Source organism: Herpailurus yagouaroundi, unplaced genomic scaffold, assembly GCF_014898765.1.
Source record: "Herpailurus yagouaroundi ecotype Mexico unplaced genomic scaffold, PumYag 253, whole genome shotgun sequence".
Taxonomy (NCBI): Eukaryota; Metazoa; Chordata; class Mammalia; order Carnivora; family Felidae; genus Herpailurus; species Herpailurus yagouaroundi.
Window position 1 is genome coordinate 2,654,576 of NW_024412470.1, and position 25,488 is coordinate 2,680,063.

General features: G+C 38.2%; 1 protein-coding gene across 1 annotated transcript in view; it reads left to right on the forward strand.

Annotated features, from left to right (window-relative positions):
• Nucleotides 1-13,213, forward strand: part of RRP15 (ribosomal RNA processing 15 homolog) — a 43,040-nt gene extending 29,827 nt beyond the window's left edge. The window contains exon 5 of the mRNA XM_040460946.1: nt 9,969-13,213. Within this exon, the coding sequence (XP_040316880.1) occupies nt 9,969-10,112 (144 nt within the window). The 3' untranslated portion in view covers nt 10,113-13,213. The remainder of the gene's footprint in view (nt 1-9,968) is intronic.
• Nucleotides 13,214-25,488: the final 12,275 nt, after the last annotated feature.

Genomic DNA, 25,488 nt, shown 5'->3' on the forward strand with positions numbered 1-25,488 from the left:
CGTACTTTCTTGGTTTCTGGGACAATAAGCTCTTAGATTACAGACCCAGAATCACATGCTTTTCCAGGAGTTTGAGTGAGGACTGTCCATATATTTTTAAATCTTTTGTTGATTTCAGTAGGTAGATTGGTAGTATGCATATTTCTACTAGATATTACTTACTTTTCTTTATATTTCATAGTTTTACAAAGAACTTTTACAGTATTTTCTCACTTAAACCTTTTAACAAATTTATGATATTAAAACATCAGTGTCTGTTTTCTAGATGAATACTAGGCTTTCCTAATTAGTTTATAAATCTGAATTCTCATCTATGTACTACTACGTAGTATAGCTGGTAAAAGAATGGGCTGTAAGAGACTAATCGGCAGAATGTATTCTGAATGTTTCAAGCTCCTAACTGAGTCTAAAAATACATAGAGCACTTGTGTCAAAAAGGCTCCTTGAGGTGTTATACATTTGTCTTCCTGGCAGTTTAGTCAACTTCAACTTAATTTAACAATTCTTAAGATATTATAAACAATGAGGAGGAGCTCCATTGCATGGATGTTTTCTCAGATTTAACTCTGAAGTGAGGTGTTTAGATAGCAATTTAGAATAGAAGCCACCAAATAGAATCACTTTGAGCAAAGGCATATGTATTGCGTACATAGTAAAACCAAGGGCAGCAAATGAAATTAAAATAAAAAAGAATGCAGCAGAATGAAAAAAAAAAACTGCATCAAAGAAACTTTTTTTTTTTTAAGGAAACTTTTTTTTTTAAGGCCTGAATTCTTGGCAAGCTACACAGAATTAGGTTTTCTTAGAGAACTTTATACATTTAACATGTGCTTGGACTATACCTAAAGGTGACATAGTTTTAGCATCTTGATGTTTTCTAGTTTGCTTGGGTTTTATTAGTGACCTGTTTAAATTTGTAAACTGTACAAGAACCTGGAAGCTATATAATAGTTAACAAAAACAAAGCACAAATGGGCTTGTTGCCTGGAATACCATTCTAGTAATAGAGTTAAGGCGAATTAAAATAAGTTTGTGAAGGAATGAAGAAGGCACAAATTGGTCAAGACAATTAGAAATTGCTTATAAAAAATTCTTTGAGAATCAGAGAAAAGTTGAGTGTGTACGGATATGGGATCTTCCATGTAAGCTTGACTCCATTAGAACTCTTACACATTCTAGATTGAAAATTTTAATGCTTCATGATGAAATTTCCAATCCTTTATGGTTAGTGGGATGTTTTAATAACTGACATGATGAGAAAGTCATTGATGTCCTTATTCAAATTATAAACATTTGGGGCTGTATTTCACTTTTGTTGATTTCTGCCAGCGTATACCTTTCGTGTAAGGGATCTCCCATATATCCTTCATTTCTCCAGCAGAACTTTTGGATAAGTGGTAGTCAGTAATCAGGAGATTACTAACTACAGCTATAAACAGCTTACAAAAAATTTGCAACAACGAAGGTATTAAGGTGAATTTAGCCAGTGTGTTAAGAACCTTTTTTAATTTAGGGGAAACCAAATTAAAATGAAAACTGAACGTTCTTCTCAGGGAGAGCAATGAAATCACAACTATTGCTAAATATAGATGTGATTATACTGTTTATTGTTTTAGGATTTGACTTTAATTTTCCCCTTCAAAACTGAAATGAGGTTAAGCTCTTAATTATTTGGTATTAGACTAATGAATAATTCCAAACCTCTGTTTTCCGTTTTCTTTTCATTAGCTGCCAATGTATGTTTGAACCTTGAAATGGAAGCTGATTAACGTTTTTAAGGGTTGTCATCATCAAAATTGACACAGACTGCTTCTGTATGATCTTGATTAAATATTTGTATAAAACCAGGCCAGTGAGAGAAGGGACTATTTTGTTTCCTTGTATCATGTGGTTTTCATTAAGTTTTTGCATTTAATCAGTTCTCCTTTTCAGTTGATGTAGGCCCAGAGAGTTATCTCGTAGGTTGCTTTTGGTTATTGAATTAGTACTGCCTGCAGCAACACTGACAGGCTTTACAAGCTGCTAAATTTTGATCCTTCCAGTGTATATGTTTAATGTTAATACAATGTCCATCTAATGATAGTAAATATATACATATATATGTAGTAAATATATATAGTATAGTGAATACATATAGATATGCACTATATACCAAGGTTAAGGGAATTATCTTTAATTTCTTTCAAGTCCTAGATGTCTAAACCCTCTGATTTTCAGTGTTGTAATCAATAGTTCACTGTGATTCAAATCCAGAACTCTTTGGTTTTCATTCCTGGTGTGAAAATAATGCATCAGATTACCTCTACCTCTGTTTTCTAAGCAAAAAAAAAAAAAAACCAAAAAACAAACAAAAAACCTAATTCTCATGATGTCTGAACACATAATGAAATCTACTTACAAATCACTTTAGGCAAGTTTTTCCAGTGAATTTCCCTTGGCGTCCTTATTTTCTTATATTTATCTCTGATGCATCTTTTCTTTGTGGATGCTCTAGATATTCAGGAATTTTTTATACTTACTGGCAGGTCATCTTTATGGAAAAAAAAAGTAAATTGACAGTATGTAAATCTGTTGTGTAAAATAATTTTCCCAAGTTTTGACTTTTATAGATGGCATTTTCAGTGTATTTTAGTACTTATTCTACTATGTAATGTATAGGTTATAACAGGTGATATGGTAATATAGAGAGTTGTTATCAATTAAATTGTAGAGCAGTATAGTATTACAGAAAGAGCTTGGACTTGGAATCCTGGATTTTGGTTTGAGTACTGACTCAGCCATTTATTAACTGAATTTGAGTAAGTTGCTTCACTTCTTTGAGCCTTAACTTCCTTATATAAGATGCGAGAAAGACAATCACTGTCTGGCTAGGAATCTTAAGAGACTTAGAAAAAAGGCAATATTATGTAAGCTGTCCAGCATATAATAGCTTCCTAGTATAATTCATGTTTTTAATATTTTTTTTCATTTGAAAAAGTTGGAAAGGAAAACAGAATCATATGGTTAATAAAACCAGAGGGTGCCTTAAGGGAGATTTTTGGGAAAGATCTTAGCGGAGGCTTGTAAAACTTCTGTTTGTGAAAATGATTGAGGGATAGTTCGTTTTCTCCTTTCTTGCTGTCCTGTTTTTTTATGTTTAAATTAATTTTTACTTATCCATGTGGTTTAAAAGGCCTCATTTTGCCAAAAGGGTTATTTATTATAAAACAGTTTTCTGCCTCCTTCTGCCTACTTTCTATGACTCCTACCCTAGGGCAACCACTTGTTACTCCTTTAGCTGTTATATTGGCTTTTACACATCTCTGTATTCTTTTTTTTTTTAATATGAAATTTATTGTCAAATTGCTTTCCGTACAACACCCAGTGCTCCTCCCAATAGGTGCCCTCCTAACCCTCCCCTTCCTCCCACCCTCAATCAACCCTCAGTTTATTCTCAGTTTTTAAGAATCTCTTATGGTTTGGCTCCTTCCCTCTCTTTTTTTTTTTTTTCCCTTCCCCTCCCCAATGGTCTTCTGTTAAGTTTCTCAGGATCCACATAAGAGTGAAAACATACGGTATCTGTCTTTCTCCATATGACTTATTTCAGTTAGCATAACACTCTCCAGTTCCATCCACGTTGCTACAAAAGGCCATATTTCATTCTTTCTCGTTGCCAAGTAGTATTCCATTGTGTATATAAACCACAATTTCTTTATCCATTTGTCAGTTGATGGACATTTAGGCTCTTTCCATCATTTGGCTATTGTTGAAAGTGCTGCTATAAACATTGGGGCACAAGTGCCCCTATGTGTCAGCACTCCTATATCCCTTGGGTAAATTCCTAGTAGTGCTGTTGCTGGGTCATTAGGGTAGATCTATTTTTAATTTTTTGAGGAACCTCCACACTGTTTTCCAGAGTGGCTGCACCCACCCAGTTTGCATTCCCACCAACAGTGCAAGAGGGTTCCCGTTTCTCCGCATCCTCTCCAGCATCTATAGTCTCCTGATTTGTTCATTTTGGCCACTCTGACTGGCGTGAGGTGATACCTCATTGTGGTTTTGATTTGTATTTCTCTGATGAGGAGTGACGTTGAGCATCTTTTCATGTGCCTGTTGGCCATCTGGATGTCTTCTTTATCATGTCTTCTGCCCGTTTCTTCACTGGATTATTTGTTTTTCGGGTGTGGAGTTTGGTGAGTTCTTTATAGATTTTGGATACTAGCCCTTTGTCTGATATGTCATTTACAAATATCTTTTCCCATTCCATTGGTTGCCTTTTAGTTTTGCTGATTGTTTCCTTTGCAGTGCAGAAGGTTTTTATCTTCATGAGGTCCCAATAGTTCATCTTGCTTTTAATTCCCTTGCCTTTGTGTCAAGTAAGAAATTGCTGCGGCTGAGGTCAGAGAGGTTTTTTCCTGCTTTCTCCTCTAGGGTTTTGATGGTTTCCTGTCTCACATTCAGGTCCTTCATCCATTTTGAGTTTATTTTTGTGAATGGTGTAAGAAAGTGGTCGTTTCATTCTTCTGCATGTTGCTGTCCAGTTCTCCCAGCACCATTTGTTAAAGAGACTGTCTTTTTTCCATTGGATATTCTTTCCTGCTTTGTCAAAGATTAGTTGGCCACACTTTTGTGGGTCCAGTTCTGGAGTCTCTATTCTATTCCATTGGTCTATGTGTCTGTTTTTGTGCCCATACCATGCTGTCTTGATGATGACAGCTTTGTAGTAGAGGCTAATCTGGATTGTGATGCTTCCCGCTTTGGTCTTCTTCAAAATTCCTTTGGCTATTCGGGGTCTTTTGTGGTTCCATACAAATTTTAGGATTGCTGGTTCTAGCTTCGAGAAGAATGCTGGTGCAATTTTGATTGGAATTGCATTGAATACACATCTCTGTATTCTTGACTCGTTTCCTTTCTGTTTTTTCCTGAAGTTAATTATTGTCTTGGTCTTCGTATGTAACTTTCTTAGTTTAGGTTTTCACAATCCATTTACCTCAGGCAGTACATCTATTTTAATTATTTTCTTTGAGCTATTCTCTCCTGGAGTCTTCTGTTCTTTCTCTGGGCTGATTGCGCTCTGAAGCTGCTTCACAGTTGTCATCCTGGGACTTAAGTTTTTTGTGATCCTTGGAGTTTTTTCTGGGTTGGATTCCATATTTCCTGGATCTCATTCCTTCTTCTTTCTTGGTTTACTCCCACTGTTTTGATAAAGCATTTCCTCCATGTTTTTGTCAGGTTAAAATGATGGTCATGCTCCAGATTGTCTGCCTGATGCTTAGTTACCATTCCGGAGTCTCCATTTTCTCTCATCCTGCAGTTTCTTTTCTCCTTCCTGTGTTGGATCTCCTAGTTTTTCTATCCTGTGTCTTTCTCTGCTTGGTTTACTCCACCTTTTTGTGGAGGACATTCTCAGTAGTTTCCTGAGAACTACTAGACGTAAACTTTTGGGTAACTTGTATGTCTGAAAGTACCTCTGTTCTGGCCTCATACTTTAATAACAACGTATCTAGGTATCAAATTTTAAATTGGAATTTATTTTCCTTCAGCATTTTGAAAGAATTTGTGTCTTTCTTGCATCCAGGATAGCTATAGGAAGATCTGTATGTATTTTGATTCCTGATCATCTCTAAGTATGTGACTTGTTTTCCTTCTGAAAGCTTATAGGATATTCTTTTAGTATCTATAATTCTGAAATTTTACAGATGACCTTGATGTGGCTTGGTTTTTCTTTTGTATTTTGGACCTTCAGGAAGGCTCTTTTCGTTCTGGAAATGTGTGTCCTTTACTTTTGGGAAATTTTTCTGGAAGTGTTTCATTGATTTTCCTCCCCTCCTTTTTGGCATTCTTTCTGTATAATTGTTATTTTGTATGTTGAACCCTCTGAATTCATCCTCCTGTTTTCCACTCCTTTTTTTTCTTTTTACACTATTTTTCCTCAGCTTTTATCTTCTCACCCTTGTATTCATTTTTTATTTCTTCCATCACATTTTTAATTTCAAGGTCTTTGTATTCTCTTAATGTTTCTTTTTAAATAGCAAACTACTTGGGGCGCCTGGGTGGCTCGATCGGTTGAGCGTCCGACTTCGGCTCAGGTCGTGATGTCACGGTCTGTGAGTTCGAGCCCCGCGTCAGGCTCTGGGCTGATGGCTCGGAGCCTGGAGCCTGTTTCAGATGCTGTGTCTCCCTCTCTCTCTGCCCCTCCCCTGTTCATGCTCTGTCTCTCTCTGTCTCAGAAATAAATTAAAAAAAATAATAAAAAAACCTTATAAATAGCAAACTACTTTCGTTTTGTGGGTGCGCTGTAATCTCCTAACTTTGAGGATATTAATGGTATTTTCCCCTAAATTTTCTTCTCTCTGAACAGTGTTGCTTTCCTACAAGTTGCTTTCGAAACATTTGTGTTTGTTATACTCTGTTTTCTTTCTGATAATCCTAAAATGTCTATTCATGATTAGAACAAATAATCCCAGAGGCGATTGACGTTCTGAACCATGTGGGTATTACCCATGTGACATGAACTTTAGTATAACATTCTCTTGATTATTTATTAGCAACGGCTAGATTTTCTCTAGAGCCTTCCTGATCTTCTGTCTGAAGGAAAGGGTCTGCCTCCCAGCATTTCAGGAACCCAATGTGAGAAGGGGGCTGGGACTCATTATTGGGGGGCAGGGGATATAACTGAATCCCCTGTTTCTGGTATGTACATGTGCCTTCATCTGTGCCAACCTGTGACCTCTCCAGAGGTTGAACAGTCTTCCACCAAGCTTGTGTGAGACTGGGAGGAGATCCAGAGATCTGATTCTCAACATCACGTTTGCCCAGTTCTCTTTATTTTGATCCTTCCATTCCTACCCTCACTTCCAAAAGTATCCAGTCAATGCCAGTTCCTGGGGGGTTTGTTGGTTGGTTGGTTTTTGAAGATCCTACAGTGTAAACTGGGTTGGTTGCAGCTTGACAATTGCAGTCTTAAGAGTCAGCTTTCTTGGGTTTGCCAGGGTAGTCCGTCTTGCTTCACCTTCTAAAATTGTGTTGCTGTTGTCTATTTGGATCTTCTCCTTGTGGATTATATCTTTAAAACAACAAATCACTCTTCTGTTGTTTTGTTGAGTTTTGCAGTTGAGCAAGACTAGTTGTTTCTGTTCAAACTATCCCCTTATGTGCCCCCCTGCCTTTTTTCTTGCTGTGTATTTCTTTATCAAGTGTAGGCATAGAAAGTAAAGGGTTATCCTTTTGTTTTTAAGACAGAGTTTTCTTTCTTGAACTGCCATCATGACAGATACTATAGGAAAAAGTCTGTTTTTTAAATGTATTAACCCATACTTGTTTATACTGAGTTTTCTATTGTCTGGTTTTTTTTTCTCTCTCCATATTTTTGCTTCACAGAATAAAAATACCACTGTAATATGAAATCTTGAATGATGGCAATTTATAAAATATCCAGTGATGTGTCTAACATTGGATTTCCAAAACTTAAAATCTTTTCTCTCCAGCTATAAAGTGTACTTGGTTTTGTAGCAGTGAATGAAACTCAGTAAGAAATATTTGTTCTTTATAGACTGGTGATTCTCAGACTTTAGCAAGTGTCAGGAGCACTGGATGGCTTATGAAAGAGACTGCAGGCTCCAACCTCTAGTTTCTGAGTCAGTAGACTTGGAGTGGGGTCTGAGGTTTTCAATTTCTAACAAGTGATACTGATGCTAATGCTGCTGGTCTGAGGACCACACTTGGAAAATTACTGATATAGATGATACTGAATGCTTAAAAAACAAAACAGTACCACCAGAATTCCCCAGTAAAACTTCATTGTTATTTTTCAAATTGGTCAATTGAGAGATGCTTTGAATTTATTGTTGTTGTTCCCCTCGCCTAAAATATGTCTTTCAAGACAAGCATGGTCTCAACATTTTAATTAAGGAGTCCTTTCCTTTGGTCCACTATTGTTCCTTTCTTTCTTTCCGAACTACGGGTGTGAGGCTTTGTCCCTTCCCACCCTTCCTGCCTCCCTCATTTCTTCAGGTGCTAAGAGCTTTAGTGGCGCGGCCTGGTAGAGGAGTAACTCAGTCCAGCAGAAGTTGGCTGTCAGGATGAGCTCTCATGTAGGAACAGTCTGGATTGAGCTCAGTCATGTGGGATCTGCCTTCTGGTTGGTAACATGTTGATAGCATGTTGGGTGCATTTGTCTGAACACGGAAGCTTACCGTTGAGATTGCATATTTATATGTAAACACGAACGTCAATGTCAGGGTAAGTCTTTACTAGTCAGTAACTTGCATGTGGCTATACCAGGAAGCATACACTTTTTAGAATTTATATGAAAACTGAATGATTAATTTGGCAGGGAGGTGTTTTACTTGTTGTGTCAAAGTGGATCCCTTCATGGGAACAACTCTTTCTCTTAATTAAGGTGAGGAGATTAGCAAACAAAACTTCAGTTGAAGCAAAGAAAATAAAAATAGCCTTTTTTCCAGTTAAGTAACTTAATCTAACAGAAGCAAAAATAGTTTTAGGAAAGTAGATTTGATATTATAGAAACGAGGGATGGGAAGGTGTTAGCATACTCCATGAGGAGAGTTCCAGATTTCCTTCTTACTTGATTGCTCCCCTATGGGTGTGGCAGGAGAGCCTTTAGAAGTGTTTTACTGTTGGTTTTTAACCAGCACAGATATTTTTTGTTCTTTACGTTGGTTAAATTATAGTACAAGTATGCCTTTTGACATACTAAGTCAATTCTGAAATTTTTGCTCACGTTTATTTATATGCTCTCCAGTCTTCCCATTATATTTGGGTACAAGCTCTGCTTGATTCTTTGATCCCAGGAAGACACGAGTAATCCAGTAGGACATGTTTTCTGGTTTGTAATAGTGTCCTTTTCTTTCTTTTTTTTTTTTTTTTCCCCCCCAAATGGAGTGACTGTTTCAGGGCTATGTTTTTTAAAATAAAAGGTAGCTTCAGAATTAGATAAGTAGTCTCTTATAACCTAGAAAATGTCTTTAATATCTTTTCTCTTAAAAATTGCATAGCCCCAATAAAGATAACACTATTTTCTAACCAAATATCCTGGGTTCTTACATGTTTAGGGAGATTTTTCCAACATTGTGTATTTTTGTAAATGGTATAAATAGAAAGGCATAGACTGTTAGCTCCAGGAAGACAGGACTTTGTTTTGTTCATCAGTGTATTTCCAACATGAAGAACAGTGCTTGATACACAGTTTTCAGTAAATGTTTGTGGAATGAAGGAAAGAAATCCCAGAGCTTGAGTTCCGCATATATTGTATTACTTAATTAATACCACAAGGTGGTACTGTTGTACCATGAAATGAAAGGCTGTAATTCTTAGGCTGTCATACAGTTTTACGTAAATCCTGTAAATAAGCAAAATGAATTGACTACCTATTATGTTTATTGCCTGCTTCAGTTATTTATCATTTTAGCATGTGATTAGTCTTTTGATTACATGATTAGGTCAGGCAATGAGATCATAACTTAAATAAAGAACATTTGGTTCAAATTTTTATCAAGTGTTAAATGAGATAACATCTATAAAAATCTAGCACAGAACCAAGTTACTTTTCCTTTTATTTCTTTTTTTGGGCGTGGGGTTAAAAGCCTTTGTTAAATTTCTGTTTGTTTTAAAATAATTTGCCAACATTTTTCTAATAAATTGTCACTGAATGTTAAATAATATTTGTTGGTTTTGATTGCCAGATTTAAAAAAATTGGCAATAAACCTAGATTTTACTATATTCCCTCCCCCTGCAAAAAAATTATTTTGCTTTCATTGTTCCTTTATGGGGTTAAAATACTAACGTATAGCTCTATTACATATTTGTGCATATATTGTAGTATATAAATTAAATCAGTCTATAATTTGTCTTGTTTTCATTCCTATTGTAAAAGTAAGTGTTGATAAGTTTGTTTTGTAGCTTGGGTTTTGTTATTTCCTTATAATTAAGTTGCCTTTTGATATTTTGGTTCTGTAATTGCCTTCAGACTGAAGGGAAATCAGAAGAGGGCCCTGGATGGACAATCCTACGAGATGATTTCATGATGGGAGCGTCCATGAAAGACTGGGACAAAGAAAGTGATGGCGTGGATAACAGCAGACCAGGGTCTGGAAGCGACTCCGACACATAGGCTGTAGAGGAAACGCATATACCGTCGTCGTATTTTTCCTAGAAAAATACCTCATGCTCTCTGAGTTGGACATTTATAAAGCTAAAATTTGTAAGAAATCCGGAAGACTTTTACTATTACCAACTTGGTGTTTTTCCTTTTCATGAAAACTTTGTGAAAATTAGGTTTTCAGACTATGTATAATTTTAAGCATTGTTCCTCACAACATTTGTGAAAAGAAGTGTTCCTTATTGATCAGCGAGATGGCACAATTTGCCAGGACATTATAAGTTTTACACACTGGTCTGGACATTGGTGTTTTCTTCCAGTTTCACTAGTTTCTAGAAATACAGTACTCTTCATAATTAAAAATGAACTGCTTGAAGTCAGTATGTTTCAGCTTTCCAACTTCTTAGACCTGTGTGTGTGTTTGCAGCGGGGGGTGGATTTGGGGTATTCGTTTGGGTGAGCTATTAAGAAAACCTATGTAGTGACATTTAAAGTGATACAGTATTTCTGATTCAGGGTGATGATTTCATTTTTAGATCTTCTGGTTAGTAAGATTTAAGGAGCACACCAAATCTTTACTTTTATATTATGATCCTTTATATGCTGAGTAATACATATATAATGGTTTAGATTTATCTTAAGTGTTAGGTTATTTTTGTGTGAGAGACTTACTGGGGCAGAAATTCTCATGTTTAACTTATGCGGTGAGGCCTAATTTCTTAGAAAGCATATTTGACATGTTTTAGCTCCCCCCCCCCCACCCCGTTTCCCTGTTTTTGGGAAACTTTTTTTGGTCTGACTAAAACCAGTGAAATGGCAGTTAGACTGCTGGTAGTCTGCTTCAGAATCCTCTATGGGATTGGAGATTCGGGTCTTTATTGTTGCCTTAAAAGTGATTACATTGGGTGACTTAGTATCTAGCTGTTAAACAAAAAGAAAAGAGAAAGTAAGACTGTTGAATATCATTCCAAAATTTCTGTAAGACTGGGCCTAAGATGTAAAGCTTGTGGAGGAATTATTTAATGAATAATTTTTCCATAATAAATTTCTCCATTTTTCCATAATAAAATGATTCCCTTCTCATTTGCAAATACCTGCATCCTCACCTCAAAATTATGCTGGAGCAGAGATACTGATATTTTCAAAGCCATTTGAGTGTCACAGGTATTAGGTATCTAAGGTTAAATTAGTCCGTGGCCTGGTATTCGTCAGCATAAAGGAAGGTGTCCACCTAAGATCAAGTGATTAAACCAGCAAAGCTAAAAATACATTTTTGTAATTATCCCAACTTTTGAACTTTAATGTCTTATTAACTTATAGAACTACCATTTTGTCAGGATAATTTAAATAAATGTGGACAAGTACTCCTCCATAGTAATTAAGAGTGCTAAATATCACGATATAACTTAACACAGATAGGTATTTTATTATAACCTAATGCATACATAATTTTGGAAAAGAAAATTCTCTGCAGCAGTTAAAAGCTTTTTTTCTCCCTAAAATTAAAGGCTATACTTCTTTTTTGCTACTAATCTTATTCTGGAGCATATGAAAACTGTGCAAAACTTCTTCTAAATAGGACGTTTGGGTGATAGAAATGGGCAAATCACTTTTCATTTACGAAAACACTTTTGAAACATACACTTAGGGTTTTGATTTAATTTTAAAACTTTGTCAAGATTTTTTAACTGAAAGTAAGAAAGAATATATGCAAATTTTCTTCTTTTGGAAATTATTTTATCCCAAAATAAAAATGAGTTGCCAGTGTAAGAAAAAATTTTATCACTTCTCTCAGAAGGCTGTGAAGCATATTCACAGTACATGAAATGATTTCTGTCATAAAGATGGGATGTTTGATATACATATTAGTAATGGTGCCTCTTGGCTGTACAATGTGTAGCCAGAATATCATCGTATATGAATGTAAATCCAAGTACCAGCCTATTGTTTTAGAAATTAAGTATGTATCTGGAGATGAATATTTTAAATATTCTAGCTCTGTCATCTTTACCCTAAGTACTTGACTTACAACATTTAAGTTCTCACATCAGCCAGATAAGTCTGCATTTTTCCCATCTCCTATATTGTCTTTGAGTTAAGGAGGGAAAAGAAAAAGAACTGCACTTGTGTACCCCCCCCCCCCCAATTTATCCAAATATAACATTTGGATTGTATTTTTGTTAACTATTTAGAATACAATAACAATAAAAAGTTTTTTTTGTTTAGAAAGACTATATGAAAAATAGTAACCAGATAACTCGTAACTAGGTATTATCCCCTTATCCGGATATTTAGATGGCTGCGGTGAATGCTCTCAATCTTTAGCGTAGTTTAGTATTGGTCAGTAATTGTTTTTAGGCATTGAAATCTCCAAGTCAAAATTAATACGTGTTTCAGACTGAAAAAACTTAGTAGTTTAGCACTGTAGTTTGGAGTTGGAGTACTGGATTTATTTTCAACTTCCCTAGAATTCTACATAGATCAAGTATGGTTCTCATTGAAAAGCATACCTCGGAACCCTTTAGATGGGCTAGTTCAAAGGCTCACCTTCAGTACTCAGAGCCGAAAATGACTCACTAGGAGGTTCTGGAAGGTTTATTTGAGGGTAAGTCCAAGTTCTTTAAAATATTTTGTGTGTTTTACAAGGGAGTGAAAAGGGAATGTTTATATTCTGGAAAACCTCTTAGGACTCTTTTAATCACTGTGTTTTGCGTTTATGAATATACTTAATATTCAGTGGCCACCAACGAATCCTGTCCCCTGTGCCGGTCTTCAGGCCATGAGAGTACAGTACTTCATTACAAAGCCATCTGATTACAGTTGACGGATGCCTGAAGATGTCCTAGTTAAACATAAGTAGCAGAGACGTCCTGAGGTTGAAGTGTGAACAGAAACATAGACAGACTGAAGATATAAATTGTGTTGCTCAGGAGTTAAAGGAATTGTAAAGCCTAGGCCATGCCTGAAAAGGAATCTCCAAAGAGCATAAGTATTTCTATAGAAGAGAGAGGAGGAGGTCAAATAAATAAGGTGATACTTTCACAACCTTTGGATAATTTTTTTGCTCACTATTTATCTTAATATATGTGCTAAATAAAGAGTCTGAAGTGAAATGGGATGTAGGTTTTATTTTTTCAGTCTTTTTAATGACTTCAGAGTACTACTATTGTGTTTAGTATGTAGATCTGTTTGTGCAACATGAATTTCACTTTTAAAAACAAACATTTGAAAAATTAGTAGATACATCTTTGGACCTTTGTAATTTTTTTAAGTTTATTTATTTATTTTGAGAGAGGAGAGAGAGAATCCCAAGCAGGCTCTGCACTGTCGTTCGCAACCCCACATGGGGCTCAAACCCACGAACTGTGAGATCATGACCTGAGCCAAAGTGTTTGGACACCCAACCTTTGTAATTTCTTAAGGAGAAGCGTGTGTGTCTTTCTTTCTGTGTCTGTCTTAGCCTAGGTTCCTATACTAGAATATGAAAGACTGGCTAAAACAAAGAACATTTATTTCCCATTGTTCCGTAGGGTGGGATGATTGAGGTACCAGCAGATTTGATGTCTGGTGAGAACCCTCTTTTTGGTTTGTAGACAGCTGACCTTTTGCAGTGTCTTCCTTGGGGAAGAGAAAGATCATCTTTTCTCAGTCTTTTGTGGAAGGGCACTAACCCTGTGGCTCCACTCTCGTGACCTAATTACCTTTCAGAGGGCTCCACGTCCAAATACCATAACATTGGCGATTGGGGCTTTAATATATGAATTTGAGAAGACACATCTTCAATCCATAGCAGTGTGTAAAATAGCAAACTGTACATTTTTAACTTAGATGTAGAATAATTTTACCATTGTTTCTTGACTTAAATTTAATACAATTAGTTAAATGAAGGAAGCTGAATTCATTCTGCTCTTTTTTAAAATTCACCTCTTAGAATTAATGTGACATATTTGTCTCCATTCGATATGTTAGTGATAGGTAGAGAGACTGTTAAGGCCTGGAGATAGGAGTATGAGGACTGTTTGAGGTGAACTGGCAGTAAGAACAAATTCTGGAAACAGGAGGAAGGACTACTCCACGCCTACAAAAAACTCTCTCTTTCTCTCCCCAAGAAAACAGGAGTCTGAATTTTGGCCAGCTGGATACATGAATCTCAGTGACTGTTGCTGCAAAGGTAGGCCCGGTGAACTTTTTCACTGGGTGAACTTCTCCTGAGACCTAATTAGATGTATTAATCAAGAGGGCCTGTGAACAGGTTTGGAAGTAGAATGGTCTTCGAAGTTCATGTGAAGACATTTAGAACAGTGATAAAATACTAAGTTGCGACAATTCTAATCACAATTTTATAGGTGGAAGATCACTTCTAATGCTTCTCAAATAATTTTCGATTTTCTAAAGAGTGCTCTTTAGCTTAGAGAACCACAGTAATATTTTTCATCTGGACTACTAAGCATAATTTCAGGGAGTTATAATGTAGGGCTTTTTATCTACATGTGTGATAAACCTTTTGTGCTCACAAGAGGTGTCCTGAGAGAGTCACAAAACATGTTTTGTCAAGAATCACCAGTCTAGCACTGCTCACCTCTTCCCACTTTTTTTTGCCCCTCCCTCCAATAGCAGGGGTTCATATTGAGCTTTCTGCTAAAATGCTCTTTGTAAGTAGCATTCACAACCAAGGATGTAAGCAGGCATGTGTGTTAAAGAAGTGAAAACAATTCCTTATAATTTCAGTGTTCAAGTCAGTACTGTCCAATAGGAACGTGTGTGGTGCTAGAAATCTGTTAAATCTCCATTATCCAATACAGTAGCTCAAGTGGCTACTGAGTATTTCAAATGTAGCTAGTGATCCAAAGGAACAGAGTTTTAAATTTTACTTAATTTTAATTACTTTAAATTTTGACAGCTACATGTGGCTAGTCATGGTCTAACTAAAGAGAATAATGTTACAGAGCATATATTTAGTCTGATAATATATCAGTAAACTTTGAAATCATGTCTATGCGTTCTGACAAACTTTTTTGGATACAATTTAAATACATACAAATATCGGTGTCATTTTATCGATTGAATTCTTGTCGATTTCTCTTTTTCACTATTTGTATTTTGAAGAAGATATAGTAAGTCGCTTTACAATTAACACTATTTCTCAGGTAACTATTGCCCTCAAATGTGAGGCCACTATTAATAACAAATAGCATTGGGGTGCCTGGGTGGCGCAGTCGGTTAAGCGTCCAACTTCAGCTCAGGTCACGATCTCGCGGTCCGTGAGTTCGAGCCCGGCGTCGGGCTCTGGGCTGATGGCTCAGAGCCTGGAGCCTGTTTCTGATTCTGTGTCTCTCTCTCTGGCCCTCCCCCGTTCATGCCCTGTCTCTCTCTGTCCCAGAAATAAATAAACGTTGAAAAAATAAATAACAAATAGCATTTCACTTTTTTTAAGTGTAATTGTCTGCAGCTTTCAGAATGAATACACCAATAAATCATATCGATTCTCTAAGAGAACAGGTTCCCGATACAGGAGAAAGGACATCTGGAGACCTACCAGATCCGCAGATCCCAGATCACATCTAAGCTAGGAAGTTCCCTGAAGACGTGCCTTCGGTTGCAGGGCTCTAGACTTGTCCAGTTCCAGTCTATTTCAGCACACACTCGACATCCTGCCAGAGCAAATGCAGATTGCAGATTTGGGCAAAAAAACAAAACAAAGCGCAATGAGCATTATTAGCACGGCCAGTTTAAAATGATGAGGTGTTAACCACATTTGTATAAATAACAGTTTCTCTAACCCCTGAATCATCCTGCATTTTCAATGCAATCGGTTCATAAACATCAAAGCGAGAACACCAGATTTGTATGGGGTCAGGACCAACTGGGGCTCTGAATGGAGAGACAGCTGAGAGCTGTGTCCTTACACGTGGGTGGCCTTGCAGCTGTCCATTCACCCTCAGGCTACTAGACAGTTGCCTTTTTGCACTCGCAGAACCAGACTTCAATCTGAGGTAAAAATGTGTCCCCTCCCATGGAGTGGACATACACAGTGGCTTGACATCAGCCCTCAAAACACCAGCAAGGCAGCCAGACACAGCAGTCCCCTGAAATACTGTGTAGTCCCAAGCATAACGGCAGGGTTGTTTCTATATAATATTTGTCTTTGGACAAGAACACTGGGCTCTCTTAAATGTATTATTAATATAAAAGCTGATAGTTCACAAGATTCCAGGTCATATTATCTTCCTCTACAAGCACTAGTAATAACTAGATCATGTGACACACGAGGGCCATGTTTTGGTTCTCCCAAGTACACTTACTGATAGGTGAAATTACATATCACTAGCATATAAATCAGGCATTGGGATACACTTGCTCATATAATGAGGATTGGGATAATGTATTCACAATGCCTATCTAGCACAGTGCCTACTGTGGAGTAGGGAGGGTCTCTACTATGCATTTCGAGGGCCAGGTGCTGTGCATGTAGACTTGTCATTCGTTTCTGATCTATGTAATGGTAAATGTTTCTCTTCTAGATAGAGTCTCCTCTCCCCCCTCCCAACAAAAGGTTATAGTCTGCAGATAGTAGATACATATTGAGACCCAGTGATCCTTCTTCTAGAAACCCTACTCGGGAAAAAATCCTGATTATAAAAATGCTGTGTGAACAGTATTACAGCATTGTTGGTTTTTTTTTTAATAATTTTTTTAGGGTTTATTTATTTACTTTGACAGAGCGAGCGAGTGGGGGAGGAGCAGAGAGGGCCGGGGGAGAGAGAATCCCAAGCACACTCCCCACTGTTAGCACAAAGCCTCATATGCCCCATGTAGAGTCAAATTCACAAACTCAAGATCATGACCTGAGCCGAAACCAAGAGTGGGATGCTTAACTGACTGAGCCACCCACGTGCCCCCTGTAGCATTGTTTTAAATGGCAAGAAATTTTGGACAACCTATAGGTTCAGTGATAAGAGATCATTTACATCAATTTCGGTCCTTCCACATTTCTGCTCCCAGTTAGAATGATGGCTCTGAAGACCAGTGGAAACACATGTGTCAGTGGTACAGTCACTGAAAGGTAAAATGAAAAACATGGATAGGATCAGTTTTTTTAAATGCCAAAAATTCAGTAGATGAATATAAGAATACATTCTTTTGTAAAGATAATTTTGACAGTGTGAAAGACAAGTCTCACACTGAGTAAAAAGATTGTGACATTTAATGAGATATTAAAATAAAGCCTATCTTTTTGCCTACTTACACTGTTCCAGAACTGAAACATTAAAATGCCGTCTTACCTAGGACCCTTGAAGGGTTGATAGGGAGAAGTGCAGAGACAACTGTAGCAAGAGTCCTGCTGGCTAGAATCCTGCTTTTTCTTTTAAATGTTAGTAGTTACCTGGCTTTGACCATCGAACATAAAAAATGTGAATCTTGTCTCTTCATGTGTCACTTTGTGTTTCTTGATTGATAAGAATTTATTTTGAAATAAGAATATTTCCTTGATTTATTAAAAATGTTGCTTCACACTCAACCATCTTATTTTGATAGTCCCATCCTTCATTCAAGTTTAGATTGGAACAGAACAAGTAATTACAACAACAAACATTTATACAGTAATTATCATGTGCCAGATGTGAGTACAGTGTCTTATAATGCCTTTAGATGCTATTATTGTCCCCCAAAAAACAGTTGAGGGAACAGGCGAGGTCACAGCCAATACAGTCAAGTCCAAGCTTGAATCAACAGAGCTGCTATCCACAACAGTAATTCCTTACATTTTAGATGATGTTAGTGTCTCATAGACAGTGAGATTCTAGAAATCCAACTTTGCTCCGAAAAACTAAATGCACATGTTCTATTTTGCAGTCTCATTTACTTAGGACACCAACCTATGGCCTGAAACGGGTAAGTATCAAAAAGGCGAAAACCTTCCTGGAAGTGGCATTTTAGAGTTTAAGTAACACCTATCCTCTCAAGCTTCACTTTGGTAGCTGCTGTCAGCTTACAATGTACTATTGAAGAATTTATTTTAGGTCTTGAGTATGTCTGGTAATTGAAACGTTTTAATTATCTGGATCCTGCAAAATGCAACTGCCGTCACTAGTGGGTTAGCATCGAGTAGTTCTGTCTATTAGAACATGACGGCTGCTCCTTTCATTCCCAAGATACAATATATGGCCCAGATGCTTCTGTTCATTCCTTAATGACACTCGATGATTCATAAAAATGTAAGTGCTGACATTTTTGCTATTACGAATTTAGATATTTAAATTATGTTTTAGGAATGAAGACTAGGCTTTAGCTTAGAATGATACCGACTGGGAGATAACTAGAATTAAGGAAGTTCCATTGTTACTGACCTGGGATCTTTTCTAAAAGTGTATATTCTCAAAATGTCAAATTGTAGCTTTCATTTTTTTGTGCGGTAGTTTTCGTTAGGTAGTGTTTCTCCTCTGGAAATGAAACAACAAATCAGTGGGAAATATTCTTGAGGAGAAACCGTTGATTGTTTTTATTAAAAGGTGTTACAGCAAAATGACAACTGTATGATTGTTTAATAAGCTGTGATGAAAATACTCAGAAAATTGAGCATGTTGGTTTTCTCCGAATAGTAAATTGTGAGAAATATCACTGCTCTCCTCTAGGTGGCATGATTTAAGCTATCATTGAATTAACTGATTGATAGAATTTTTTTTCCCCCTACAACCAGATGAGTGGCTAGTTTCTGAACAATGGATACAACTGTGTCATTGATTAGATTTAATTTTTACAACTCATCAAATAACTAGGTTGACTTTGTAATTGTCTGTTGTTTAATAACCTTAATTAACCTTAACAGATGATGATTTCTGAAAAAAGCAAAACCCAAAACCAAATCTGTACTGACCAGGCAACCAAAATCCTGTTTGTGTATTATGAAGTCTGTTTTTGGGTCATAACACACACCCATTTTCTAAATGTATTTCTTTCGTTTACGGTAAATAGCCTGCCATTGACAGAAACTGTAAGGATACTGCCTTTGTACTTAAAGGAGCATGTAGGCATAACTGAAATAATCTAAGGAGGAAGAAATTGTATGAATTTCCATCGCAAAAATTTTCAAGTTAACAGGAAACAACACTTTTAATTAAGTGAAATTCTGGTTTTGTGAAGCTGTTAGTGTTTATTAAAACATGGGAGATCAACATGTAAAAAAGTATTAGGTGACCCATAAGCACCAGATAGCAAACAGAAACATTCTGTTCTTTTTTCCATACACTAAAATGAGAGGACAGAATTCATTTTTACTTTTCGAGTTCGTTTATCGATTGTTATTTTTCCAAAATTTAAAAACCAATTTTTGGACAGGATACATGAAATGCTCATTAATCCCAATTATTAATATCTTCTTCCTTTCCATTGGGAGACTGGCTTTCATGGAGCTCAAAAGAATCTTGACCAAGCACCTCTTAGGGGCTTCAGTTTGGGGTGGTGCATGCGTATATAAATGTTAACGCTGTACAAGGAAGCATTTTCAAATTTAAGCTCTGATAGTGATTATTGGAATCTGAAGCATCGATAAAAACCAAGAGGCTTGGAAATGTGCAAAATATATCACTACTTCACCCAAGAACGGGTGAATGTCTGATATTACAGATTCAGATTTTAAAGTGGCTTCGTTTCAAAATAAGGTAACTATCTGGGACAATCCTCGTTTACCCTTTTTATCTTAATGTATTTATGAACAGCATCCTCTTTACTCTTGAAAGTGCTCAGGCTTGTGTGATGAATTGTATGGTCACCCCAGTTGTAGGAGCTTTCTTTTCTGAGACTTACACATCAGGGAAAGTTTGTAGTCTTGAGTCTCCGGTTTTACAGATTATTGCCACTCATATAATGTTGCTTTCTAAAGTATTTATTGAGTATACTTATATTCTGTTTTTTTAAATAATTATTCACTAGTTTTCCCTTCTAACATAAAAAGCTACACCCAGGTTTTCTTTTTATGTGCAATTACTATGCTCTGTTGACTTTTGTGTCGTTTTCATTTTTTAGTTGCAGGATAATCGGGGCAACGGGAAGACAAGGTTGTTTGAGACAGGTTGGTAACTTCACTAATGAAAATGCACACGTTCAGAATTTCACACAGTGATACCCACTGAGATGATGACAAATTCATTTAGAAGATGACATATCTTGGGAAATAAAAATTCTACTTTACATTGTGATGCTCATGTTTTCTAAGTATGGGAACTTAATCGTGTCTTTATCATTTGCCTTTTCTTTTTCCCTACTCTTCTTTCATTTTTATTTGTGCCTTGTTGAAATACTTCTCTCTCTGCCTTTCTCCCCAGCAACCTACTCCTGGCTTCTTGCTTTGGGAAGTGTGTCTGGACTGCTGGGTGGGTGGATGAGGAAAGTCATAGACGCTCTGTAAGCTTCAGTAGCAAACGCTGCCCTGACTGAGGAAAATCCCACGGCTAGCTTCTTTGTAACAGCACTAGCATTTTATTAAGCAGGTGTCCATTTTATACTCTGTGCCAACTGTCCTCGTATGTCCATTTCTTTCTATCAGTCCCTAAATGCTATTTTAGTGGATGAACTTCACCAGAGGCAAACCAGATTTTAGTAGACCCTGGGGCTGACAAAGCCCAGGCCACTGAGAGACTGCCTCCGAAAGAAAGACTTCCTCCTGCTGGAACTCTCACAGAGCAGAAATGGAGTGATATGCAGAGATAGGAGTGCCCAAAAGCCAACACAGTAATCCATCAACTAATCATAATTCCAGAGGGTAAGACGAATGTTCCCACAGAGTATCATTAAAGGGTGTTTATCTCTGCTGTGCTGTTTTTGTCTTGTCCCTATCTCGTGAGTTTATCCCTTTATCTCTCACCACCTCTGATCTTCTCTTTAAGCCTTTCTCCCTGCCCGCTGTTCCCTCCATTCTCTTTATCACTTTGTCTTAGATTAACCTGTAGCTACAAAATGGAGATAATAATTGGGGAAATCACTAACCTTTCCGCTTCATTAGTCCAGAGCAGAAATTTGTTTACTTCTAGAAATGCAAACAGAACAGGACACGGCCAGTGTTTCTGAACTGCATCAAATATAAAATTAGAAGAACTAAAAAAGGCTTAATATTTTCACATTCAAGCGTTATTTGCATTTAGCATTTATCACTAGAGGAAAATGTAATCAATTACAGTAGTTCTATAGATTTCTTTTTTCTACCTCCTGAGTTTTAATAGTTGAAACCCTTGTGGGAAGTTTTCAAAGTTGTTGCAAATAAAGTTCTTCTTTCATTAGAGTCAGGAACGACCTATGACATCATAAACTCTTGCCTAGGATCCAGAGGGTAAAGCCCTGGACAGAGATGAGTAGTTGTGATATCAAACATTTGTTTAGCATCTTGTCGGAGTTCTGCAGGCCTTTAGTGAATGGACCCATTAATGAGCAGAGAAGGGCTAGTGCTCGAAAGAGCTGCACCCTTTCCCCTCTGATCTGGGAAACAAAGAAGTCCATTTTAGGGTGGTAAATAATAAGAGACCTTAATCTTGAATTTCAACCTAACTGGACTTCAGTCATTTAGAGTTCTATTCACCCAAAGTATATTTTCTTGTCCTTTCTTCTTAGAATTAATGGGAGCAAAAAGCCAGAATGTTTAAAACAACTGAATGGGAATGTACCTCCCCAAACTCCTCAGAGGCGTAACCATGAGGCAAAGTCTTATTAGCATCTACCCTGGCTTTTTCATTCTATTTGTATCTGAGAAAGAGGAGAGGCCACATGTGTTTTGTTACACGTTCCCTGAAAAAATGAAGAAGTGACAGGATATGAAAATGGTGGGTCATTTAATGAGCACATTTTAAGTGCCAGGTTTGTTGGAACTGTTTTGTGTACCTTGTGTATTTTAATCCTCAGTAGTCTTGTGGGTACCATGCATTATCCCCATTTCACAGACAAAGAAACTGACACAGTATCGAGTAACTTGGCCAGGATCACAAAAACAAAAAGTGGCAGAAACTTGAACTCATGAAAACTTGACTCTGGAGCCTGCCTGTTTATGTAGGTTAAATACCATTTTGAGGTAATCAAGATGATCTATCTGGGTTAAACACCCTTTTACTGTGAAGACTGTCTAAAGTGCCTACCACATAATAAGATCTCAATAAATTTAGTGAATGTTTACTTCTTGAATATAGAGATGAAAAGGTTCCAAAAGAGTTATTTAATAGAAGAAAGGATCCACTTGTGGTGTTCAGGGAGGCATCTCTTACAGGGTTAACCTGTTAAATCTTCAAAGGGTTTCTACCTGACAGGTAGAAAGGGACTCCTCTCCTGTATCAGGTGGCTCAAGTGGCCTCAAGTGGCTCTACTTGTCCATTCCACATTTCACCAACCCCTCCTCTGTCCTACCTTCCTGGGCTTTGGGGAAATTAAAAGTAGTTTATTATGAATAAGCAAGAGGTCCAAGGCGTTGTTAAGTTAGCAATAAGTGCTCAACGAACCAAGTATTATGGGCATAAGTGTGTCTGTTTTTGTTGGGAAGGGCTGTCAGAAGTACTTATGGCTTCCGTTGTTTTCCTAGAAGTAATGCAGGTGGACTTTTGCTAACCTAACCCACTCTAATCTGAGTTTACTCAACCTCTGGTGAGTTTGTGTCTACACCAAGGGGGTAGTCTCCCTGATTTGCGGGGAGGCTGACCCTATGTCCTCAGTGGAGTATCGTGAAGGAGGTAACCGGCCATACTCCAAGGCAACATCTGTAGTCCCGAGGTCCTGTTTGCAAGCCTTGCTCTACTTTCTAGAATTGCCTGAGGTATACGAATATTCACCTTTCCCCCTTCGTGTACAGGCAGACTGCAGTTCTCAAACTGAACTCAAGGGGGGAGCAACTTGAAACTGCGAGCCCCACAGCATCTCCTCTGGGTGACACTTTGCCTCGGCTATTGGAATGGCAGTTCATTGTCCAAGTCTTTTCGAGCTGCTTGGATTTGAAACTGGCCTCAAGGAAAGGAAACTGCTAATGCTGATTTATACATAATTTTCAGAAGTGGACTGGAACAGTCTCTTGATTTCAGAGTTTTCCGATGTGCCCTCATAGGTAAATAATTCCATGTTCAGAAGAGTTCAGAATATGCTAGATAAAAGAGCCGAACAGTTTTGGGTTTTTTTCCTGCAAGATCCTCAGAGCTTTTAACACGATGATGGGGATTGTGAATCTGCAAGAAGCAACGGGGACCCACGTATCTCCCAAACTTACTTCACTATGGAATCCACGTTTGTCAGACATAGCCGTGTGCCCAGGGCATCTTAGAAGTCCATAGTGGGTAAGGACACAGACAATGGATCCTGACTCTAAAATCCATTTCTACACTTACTATGCTCTTGAACCAGGTACTTAGTCTCTCTGCACCTCAGTCCTCTCATTTGCAAAATAATGATAATTGTAATACTTTCTAGGGTTCTTGTAAAGATTAAATGACCATACATATATCTCTACCTATCTGTCTCACATTACTAAGGGTAGTATGTGTCTGCTATAATTATGACTACTTATTCAACCCTTTATTTACAAATGATACGGGCCCCATCCCCATGTAAACTCCTGAAGTTAAAGTTCCTTGTGACCTTTCTATCATAAAAGTAACATCTGAACAAAGGAATTAATGTAGAGGCTTTGAGTTTGGGGGAAAACAACAGAGTTTCCAGTTGAAATCATCTGCTAGGCAGTATGGCCACAGTCATGATGAAATGAAAATGCTGACTTTGAGTAACTGAATAAAATAAAATAAAATAAAATAAAATAAAATAAAATAATAAAATGAAAGACAAAGGGAAAAGTGAACAGTGGCAAGAATCATTCTTGGATTCATCTGAGACTAGAGTGAAACAGAAAATGTCAAGTTGTATGTAATGCCCAACAGCAGACATCAAACACTTTACAATTCCAGCTTCCTGGATGTATGCTATGGAAAGAATGAAGGTGGTTACTCATGTCTAGCTGGGGAAGAAGGTGAAGAGAGAGCCATAGCAAAAAGTGGTGTGGGCAGCCAATTAAGATACCCATTCATTCATTTCAAGAATGAAACAAGTAAATGGATTTCATTCTCTAGATAAAAAAGATGAAGATCTGTTTTCTGTTTTCAGCAATTCACTGTCAAATGGAGGACTAGACAGTAAACAGCAAACTGTAATAAGCTTCAGGATAAAGGTACTAGCAACAGTCTGGTGGAATCCCAGAAAATAATTCCACTAAAAAAGTAAGAGGTGAATCTTGGATTGGAAGCAGGTCTCAGGGTTGGGTGAATCCTGAATAAACTGTTTGATGCTCATTTGCAGAGACAGAGGGAGAGAGAGAGAGAGAGAGAGAGAGAGAGAGAGAGAGAGAGTGTGTGTGTGTGTGTACAATATAGGAGGAAAGACATTCTAGAGCAAGTGATTCGGTTTGGGAGGCTGTGAGTGAGCCATGCTGAGTAAAAACGGGAGGCTTGATAGCTTGTCCTTCAACAGACGCGTCCAAAATGACTATATAAAGTAAATACCATAAATCACTGTTGTCAGGGCGCACACTCCACCTCCTCCCTCCCTTCCCCACAGCCGTCCTCATTTCCACACCCCCTCAACGGTTCAGGGAGAGCTCGTGGTCTAAGTAAACGAGAGGACTTCTGACTGTAATCCTAGCACGTCACTTTGTTGAAGGCAAACACGTGGTTCAGGGAGAACTTATAAATCTCTCCTCCCAGGCAAGATCGTGATGTTATCTGCTGGCAGCAGAAGGTCCGCTCCGAGGGGAGCTCCAGAAGCTCCCGACGAAAAAGAGAGAGAGAGAGAGAGAGGCAGGCAGACAGGAGAGAGAAGCAGAGACCGAGAGAGAGAGAGAGGCAGAGAAAGGAACAGAAGAGCAGGAGCGCAAGTGACGGAGACACGGGGACAGGGATGGGGAACATAGTATAACGGTCTAGGGAGCCATTCGGGAACAAAGTGAGGAGCTGCCCGGCTGCAGAAAGGAAAAGGACAGGGTCTCTTTCAGGGTGCCAAGTGCCCACCTACCCGCAGCGAGAAAGTCCGAGTGGGAGAGAACCCAGGAGAGGGTGGGGAAGGGTGAGAGTCCAAGGGACCCCTCTCGCAGCCCCATTAAGGAATAACGCTCCCTAGTCAGCGCGTCCCCGGGGCTGCAGGCGACGGCGGCAGCTGGTCGTCGGTGGCCGGGTTGGCGTCCGGAGCGAGCGGAGGAGGAGAAGCAGGAGAAGGAGGGCGCTGGAGGCTGGACGCGTCTGCAAGCGGCGGCACGACGTGGAGTAGCCGGGCGGGTCGGCGCGCGCCGGCCGGGGTGTCGGCCACCGCGCGCAGCTCCGGGAGCAGGATCGTCGCCGCCTCCGCCGCCGCCGCGGCCCGCGCAGGACCCGACCGAGTCCCG